This window comes from Triticum dicoccoides, chromosome 3B (assembly GCF_002162155.2).
Source record: "Triticum dicoccoides isolate Atlit2015 ecotype Zavitan chromosome 3B, WEW_v2.0, whole genome shotgun sequence".
Lineage (NCBI taxonomy): Eukaryota > Viridiplantae > Streptophyta > Magnoliopsida > Poales > Poaceae > Triticum > Triticum dicoccoides.
Window position 1 is genome coordinate 617,848,261 of NC_041385.1, and position 8,249 is coordinate 617,856,509.

General features: G+C 44.6%; 2 protein-coding genes across 3 annotated transcripts; both read left to right on the top strand.

Annotated features, from left to right (window-relative positions):
- The first annotated feature begins 709 nt into the window (after nucleotides 1–709).
- LOC119281667 (phenylacetaldehyde reductase-like) lies at nucleotides 710–2,456 on the top strand. Its single transcript, XM_037562133.1, has 6 exons — nucleotides 710–977; nucleotides 1,058–1,230; nucleotides 1,354–1,539; nucleotides 1,662–1,824; nucleotides 1,914–2,100; nucleotides 2,185–2,456. The coding sequence occupies exons 1-6, from the start codon at nucleotides 836–838 to the stop codon at nucleotides 2,324–2,326; spliced, it is 993 nt and encodes a 330-aa protein (XP_037418030.1). The 5' UTR covers nucleotides 710–835; the 3' UTR covers nucleotides 2,327–2,456.
- A 3,553-nt stretch (nucleotides 2,457–6,009) lies between these two features.
- On the top strand, nucleotides 6,010–7,710 carry LOC119281668 (gamma-interferon-responsive lysosomal thiol protein-like). 2 transcript variants are annotated; one of them, XM_037562135.1, is made up of 6 exons: nucleotides 6,010–6,339; nucleotides 6,440–6,505; nucleotides 6,681–6,821; nucleotides 6,897–6,989; nucleotides 7,071–7,187; nucleotides 7,510–7,710. In XM_037562135.1, exons 1-6 carry the CDS (start codon nucleotides 6,091–6,093, stop codon nucleotides 7,564–7,566), a joined length of 723 nt encoding a protein of 240 aa, XP_037418032.1. In that variant the 5' UTR covers nucleotides 6,010–6,090; the 3' UTR covers nucleotides 7,567–7,710. The 2 variants fall into 2 exon arrangements, with proteins under 2 accessions (XP_037418032.1, XP_037418031.1); XM_037562134.1 differs by having other exon boundaries at nucleotides 6,897–7,187.
- The last annotated feature ends 539 nt before the right edge of the window (nucleotides 7,711–8,249 follow it).

The following is an 8,249-nucleotide window of genomic DNA, read 5'->3' on the forward strand; positions in this document are numbered from 1 at the left end:
AATTCATTCTTAGTAAAATCTTTTTTGATGGTTTCAGAAATACCAACAAAATCAAGTTTATGATCCATAATCATTTCTCACATAACTTTTCTTATGATCTTTATCTATACCTCTAACATTCCAGAAAACTCCTTTCATTTTTTCCTATATTTTCTTTGTACTCTCTAGTTTTTATCTATAAGTTGTATAGAAATCTAGGGAACCAGGGAAGGGTTTTTCTATGTTTATAAGTTCCTTCTCTTCCCTTTCCTCTTCACAACCCCCACACCTACCGAGTGTTTCACACAGCTAAGAGCTAGTGAGCACTCAATACCATTTTTCCTATTTGAGAAAATAGCTCCCAATTTTTTATATTGATCTTCTTTCATGTCAGTATCGGAGTGCTCCATGTAGAGCATAACTCCTCAATATTGACATCTCGAGTGTTTATATGCACTGGTTGTACAAGCCGGCTATTAGGTTGACTCTAGATAACATGTCAAATCTTTATAGCCGATTGTTGGCTACTCTAAGGATTCGACGCTTGGACTGGGGCAGCATACTGTATACTGTATGCTGCATAGATGGCGCAATCTACTTGGCTAGTGGGAAAACTTGCCATTATCCTTATAGCGACCTGAAATAATGGTGGTCATCGATGTGGGTGAATGTGAATTCTTCCCCGGGAGAATGCCGACAAATTCTTCGGCGTCCAAATCGACAGCAGCTTTCATTGATTGCAGCCGCGTCACTGTCTTACGGCACACCTCCCCTCTACCACTCTGTTTCTTTCAAGGCCGAGTAGGACTAGAGTGGGCAAGCGGCAGACGTGTGGATCGTACCGACTACCGGCGAGATGGAGTTGACCGGCGGAGACAGCGGCTGTGCTCGCGGCGGGCTCGTCTGCGTGACCGGCGGCAGCGGTTTCATCGGCTCCTGGCTCGTCCGCCTCCTCCTCGACCGCGGCTACACCGTCCACGCGACCGTCCAGAACCTCCGTATGTATCAAGCTATCCTCCTCTCTCTCTGTGACTGAATCGAGTCGACGCAAGATTGTTTGATCGAATTGCCATTGCAGAGGACGAGGGCGAGACGAAGCACCTGCAGGCTCTGGACGGCGCGGACACGCGCCTCCGGCTGTTCCAGATGGACCTCCTCGACCCCGCGTCCGTCAGGCCGGCGGTCGAGGGCGTCCACGGCGTCTTCCACCTGGCCTCCCCCGTGATACTGCAGCCCGCACGAGACCCCGAGGCAACTACTTTCTCCATAACAACTCCTTATATTGCCGCCGGATAGTTCAGACTTCAGAGTTCCATCACTGCACAGTCTGAATAATATACGCAAGTTAACTTGTTCTGTGCTCCATCGACGCAGAACGAGCTGCTGCTGCCGGCGGTCAACGGCACGCTCAACGTCCTCCGCGCCGCCAAAGACAGCGGCATAAAGCGTGTCGTGCTGGTGTCGTCGCAGACGGCCATGTGTCCGAGTCCCGACTGGCCTGCCGGCAAGGTCATAGATGAAGACTCCTGGGCCGACGCTGAGATCCTCAAGAAACTTGAGGTGCATCATGTCAACGCTTGCAGGATCCAGTTTAGATGCTACTCCCTTAGTGATCTAAACGCTCTTATATTTCTCTACGGAGGCTTTTGGAGTTATGCTGAGTTCCTCTGTCTGAATTGCAGCTTTGGTACAACGTATCTAAGACGCTGGCAGAGAAGGCTGCGTGGGACTTCGCCGGAGAGGAAGGACTGCAGCTGGCTGTGCTGAATCCGGCGCTGGTGCTTGGCCCAACGTTGACCCCAGCAGCTACTCCCAGTCTCCGTCTGCTGATGCTGCTTCTGGGAGGTCAGTCAGTTGCAACAACTCCTGCACTTTTCCGTTGCTTAGTACAGAGTACTCATCTAAGAGTGCAAACTGCAAACTACACTGTCCAGGCGAAAGGCTTGACATGGACCTCTTCTTCATTGGCTGCGTCGATGTCAGAGATGTGGCACAATCTCTGGTAGTGCTCTATGAGAACACGTCAGCGCAGGGACGTCACTTGTGCTTGGAGTCCGCCGCACGGCTCATCGATTTCCACGATCAACTTGCTAATCTTTACCCCGAATTCCCGGTTCAGAGGTGATACATCTACTAGAACCATCCATCACCTCTCCACCAGATGCAGTGTTCTAATGCTGCTGATCTCTTCTTTTTTTACTTCAGGATCCAGGAGGACAAACAGGGCTGGTTGGTGAGATCGAAGGCTCCGTCCAAGAAATTGATCGATCTGGGTGTTCATTTCACCCCATTCGACAAAACTGTCAGTGACACGGTGGATTGCTTAAGGAGCAAAGGGGAAATCTAGCCTGTGACTGTGAACAAATATACATTTTGTGTATGCCAGGTTTGAAGACTGTTGCGGGAAAGTTTTTCTGCTGTATGAGAACTGCCGTCCTGCACGTAACCATGATCAATAATGCATGTTTTCCATTTCATGTTTCAACAGTTCCCTACTTGAACTGAAAGTGTAAAGTGACAAAGGAACCAAGCATCATCATAAAGCAACAAGGAACATCTGAAAAAGCTAAAAATTATGAAGTGTATAGCATAATAGAAAGGAAACAAGTAGTGACAAAAAGAAGTTCAAAGCAAAAGAAATAGGGGAAAGAGAGTTCGGATCTGATCTCTCTTGGGATCCATCCCCTTGCATTCATCTTCTTAACTTTGTTTAATTGGGTAACCTAACAGAAATAATTGCATGATCACCCTCTAGGTCAAAGTTCAAAAACTGATTGAAATGTTATAGTATTTTGAATAGGAGAAACATAGGATCTCGAAACACAAGAATTTTGCTACCGATGTCTTTAGATAGTGCACATGAAACAAACATGGTACTCCCTCCATCCGAAAATACTTGTCATCAAAATGGATAAAAAGAGATGTATCTAGAACTAAAATACATCTAGATACATCCCCTTTTATCTATTTTGATGACAAGTATTTCCGGACGGAGGGAGTAATATATTGGGTGATTAAAGAGAGATAGTAGAGAGAGTGTATGTGCATTGGACTTTCAAAAGGAAAAATATACTAGGATCCAATGAAATTGATGCATAAAAATACATCCCTCAGAAGTTTGACTACATCCCACAAAAATTTGTCAACCCAAATCCCATGACCTGAAGTTTTTTAAGAGAAAAACCTCGAAGGATTGAAACATTGAAGATTTGCTATGAAAATCATACATTTCAAAGCGGCTGAAGATTAATTTATTTTTGAATAAACGAATAAAGAGGTCCCAAGATTTTGACTTGTTGATATCCTAGTCTCAACAAAACCATCTGGTGTTGTCGATCAGTGATTTTGGTTTTGGAATGTTCTTCACATTTTCTTTCTTTGTTTTGGGGGAAACAATGCTCTTCATAACCCAATAATGGATTTTGACGTATGTCTTTTTTCTCTATATTTAGCTTTTGTTTTATAGGAATTGAGGTACTAGATTTCTTTGGACTATGTCCATACTAACCTGATTCCTTAAGATTATTACTATCATGTGAGAACTCATGGAAAATTCCTTTCCTATTCCTCTGATTTGAAAATTCTCCAAAGCGGTTGAGCCCTAATGCACTAGCAAGTGTTTTTATAGAGCTGAATGTTTTTCAAGTCAAAAGTGGATATTTTCTCCGATAAAGGGTTGACTCATAATATGGCATCGAGAGAACACAAGGACTATGAGCACACACACCTAGCCTCTGCATAATTAGGATGCACTAGCAACATCAACATACACACACAATGAAAAAAACCACGATCTATGAAAGTCATGTTGAAGCGAACTCAGATATACAACAACCATCAACATCAACCACCGCCAATGGCATCATCCGAACTTTGTGAAAAGTGTTTCAACAACAATGCCTCCAAGAAGGGTACAACGTATAAGTGTCGTTGTCGCCCGATCCACTCATGGAGGCTATATCTTGAAAAAAATTCACCCCAAGAATAAGTCCGAGCAAACTCCAAGCAATGTCTCCAACTAGGGTATGATGTGAAACATCACCATTGCCGGCTACAATCAAAGCAGGTCAGATCTAGACTTTTCATTTCAGAGCTCGAAACTCTGTGCTCAAAAGCACCACCAGATATAAGTAACTTTGGTTATCGCCCCACTTTTAATAAAGAAGTCACTCCTGCAAGCCACATTGTCACGCTTCAACAGTCATACACGCCCACAACCCTGACGTGAACAACACCACACACCCAGACATACCACATATACGAGGAGCAAAACATGGCACACTCGCCAGCATCAACAAGGTCACCGCCACCACGAAGATCCCACCAAAAAGGCCATCCATCGGACGCAAACTGCAGACAAAGACCATTGGTACCGCCAAGCACCCCACAGGGTCATCCGATAGCCATGCTCCATCTTCACACGACGTCATCCAACTGCGGCCCAAGACAGGACACCGAGCATGCAAGTAGGCAAAACTGACAGGAAAGCCTTGCAGGCCCATTCTTCCACCGCTTTTCACCATGTGCGATGCTCACGCCATGCAACCGATGGCGCATACTTCGTGTCCACTGGCAGCATGCATAATAGCCAAGCAACCATGTGCTACCACCCGTGTCGATCCACCAATGATTCTCACATTATGTCTACCAACACCTCCTAAGAACTAGGGCGACAATCGCCGCCACTGCTGGCTGGGTGAGGCGGGGGTCTCTAATATTGTTTCTTTTTGTGGGGGTCTCTACTATTGTTGACCATTCGCCTCCGCATGAGGCTGCAAATGCAGCCACTACACACCTAGAACATCATCAAAGGAATTGAAAAATACATGATTGGAGTGACATATACACTTGAATCCTGTAGGATTAAGTAGAGAGTGTTTGATGCCACAACCAAAACAAAGGAATTGTACAAAAAGAGTTGCACTGGATGCTAGATTTCCTATGACATGTAGTACACATGATTCCTTAGGGAAAATTTCTATAGGATTCAATTCCATGAACCAAATGACCAATGTAGGAAAATTTTCTAACGATTCTAATCCTTAAAAAGTCTTTGTGAAATTCCTGTGATCATAGGTAGGGATGAAACCGGAGCGCAAACTGGTCGCTATCATATTTGCTTTCATATTTTTTGCAGAAGCAAAAATGAATACAGAAACGCCGAAAATGAATACGAAAACAGATACTACCGAAAACAGTCATGGAGCGAATGCAAAGCGGACACGGATACAGACGTCAACATTGACCGGAACTTAAAAGCGCCTTGAGTCATAGAAAATAAACATAAAAACAAAAATATTTAGTGAAATGTACCTTGGCTACAAAATAATATGATTATGTTAGCAACTTAGTGTAGTATTGTAGCAGTAGTACTGGACAATTGCACATACGATTTAGTTGAGTACGTATATGGTAGTAGAAGTTTGGCCAAATGATCTATTCTGCGCATTGTGCGGTTTGATGGTTGAGCTACAAAGCATCTATAAGCCTATAGTAAAAGCGGAAATTCCATATTCACATAAACGGAAAGTTTTGTTCCCACGTTTGTTCCACCGAAAAACATCGTTTCATATTTGTTTTCGTCTTTGCATAAAAATATTCCATTTCCATTTCTGTTTTGCAGTTTCGTGTCTCCGTTTTCATATTTCCTCTCCGTTTTCGTTCTTCCAAAGACGGAAAGTTCCCACTTCATTTTCATCCCTAATCTAATCATAGGCATAGCAGCCCTCCGAGGTATGCGTGATACGGAACTTGGAACAGTTGAGCCCCACATCAGCCCCACGTGACACGCCACAACATCAAAAGAAAATGTACTACTACTAGAAGTCTATAATACACTAGCAAGTGGCAAAAGCTTCAAAGTTGGGTCACTTGATTTGATGCGCCGGCCTGACCCGGAGCATCACTTCATAAAACCTCCCTCCCGCGCAACCTGGGAGAAAAGGATAACCGCTCCAACAAAGGCTGCCTGCCAATAGATCAAGAGCATCTCCTGCTCCCTCTCCTACCCCCTCCAAAGAAAAGCATCTCTCGCGCATAGAATAGATTCATCCACACGCATACCTAGCCTCGATCTTAAACTACAGTGGCTAGTGGGTTTTCTCCGCCGCCATGGCTCCCCTGCCTCTTCTTCCTCAGGTCCTGGTTCCAGTCCTCGTCCTGCTCTGTCTCTCTCCGGCCTGCGCTGCCCGGAGGGTCTCGGTGGCGGTCTACTACGAGACGCTGTGCCCGTTCTGCTCGGGCTTCGTCGTGAACGACCTTGCCAGGATCTTCCGGAACGGCCTCTCCTCCAATGTCGACCTCCGGCTCGTCCCTTTCGGCAATGGGCGCGTCTCGCCCGACGGATCCATGACCTGCCAGGTCCGCTCTCCATCGTAGGCCTCATGTCCTTCATTACGAGTTCGTTCTTTGCATTATCTCCTCGGAGTATTTACCTCTGCTGGGTTTCTTAATTTTGCAGCATGGGGAGGATGAGTGCCGACTCAACGCCATACAAGCTTGCGTTATCAGTGTCTGGCCTGATGCGGTAATGCCTCTTCATGCATATACCCTCTGTTTTTTTTATCTAATTCATGTTTTAGCGTGTAATAATTCAGTAATTGTCCATCTATGATAAATCTCTCGAGCTCATCTGTCACTCAGATCAACTGAATTTAAGGCAGTGCACTAAGCAGTGTCAGTGTGCTTTCTCCTGAATACAGGAACGGCATTTCCCTTTCATATATTGCATCGAGCATTTGGTTCTGACTCAGAAATGGGGCGCGTGGCAGTCATGCTTTCACGAAGCTGGTCTGGTCTCTCAGCCTGTCTTGGACTGCTACAACTCAGGATACGGTAGGCAGGTGAGTTGACTGTTGGGTTGGCCAATGGCAGTCGATCCTCTCTAATCATCTGATAACAAACAACTGAATTTGCAGCTCGAACTCCGGTATGCGGCAGAGACGAATGCTCTCCAGCCCCCTCATAAGTTTGTGCCTTGGGTGGTCGTGAATGGGAGACCCCTTGGCGATGTGAGTTGCCGCTTACTTTCATCGGAGAAACACTTTCCTGAATTTATCGGTCTGATTTGGCGTTACCTGTCATTCTGCAAGGATTACACCAATTTCGAAGCCTACGTTTGCAACGCTTATGACGGCGAACTTCCAGAGGCATGCAGGGGAAAGCACCTGCAAATTGCTCAGCACACAAGAGCAAGCCCAGGACACAAGGTTTGCCCCCGTTAACTGAACTGTCAACTAGTCTTTTTTGTTTCAGTATAAGATGCTGCATTTCTGCTGGTCTGCTGGGTCTAGATGTATTGACTTACAGGAAACGTGTTTGCTTCTACTGAAACAATTTCAATGACGGTTTTTTCTTTCTTTTTGCAATGACAATGACAGTCGATGCGTCATGCCTTTGAGCGACAAGAATCTGCTTACAATTTATGGAAGCCTAGTTTTCTTCTTCTTTTGTTTTTGGGCATGGGCACTTCACTTCGCATTGTTATATTCAGAGACATTCCTGATTGGGTTTCATGTTCTTATAACACAGAGGAATCCAAGAGAGTTGGCCATTGTACTTGCTTTTTGCATCGCTCTCTGGTTCTGAAGCGCTACTTCATCAAGATCAACCCAAACTTTCCGGAGACAGGTCAAGATAGTCCACTAACAAATACTAGCAGTAGCTGCATATATTGAAACGGGAAATTGTACATCCTTTAAAATAGTTATTGTTGCTTTCATTTTACGGAAAAGGCAGACGCTCTGTTCAATTCATATTAAGATAGAAAAATAGGAGAATGAGTAGAAGAGTTATTTACTAAAGCATAAAGAGCAAAGAACAATTTTAAAAAGAAAGAAAAGACAATAAAGCCGTTAGATTTCGGGCATGAATGCCAACGACCTATGGTTGATGTCCTCACTCAGAAGATAGTCCACATCGAGCACGGTTAAAGCAACTCTAGCAGAGTTGCCAAGTGGACAGACTCCGTACTGTATATAGAGCATGCTCCATATTCATATGGAGATTGCCGAGGTAAAGTGCAAACACATAATCGCCATAAAAACACGTTACATAATATATTTTTTTCCCCGCGTGGGATCCGTTTATCAATGGCTAGAAGACACCATCCTTCCTCACCTCGACAATGAAAGTTTTTAAATTAGGATTTCAACATGGATTAACTAAATGAATTTCAAGAAGGATTACAACTAGGATTTGAACAACCTTGGGCACTACGATTCTCTACTAAATGAACTATGAGCTCTTCTTCCTCTAGAAAGTGACCTCAG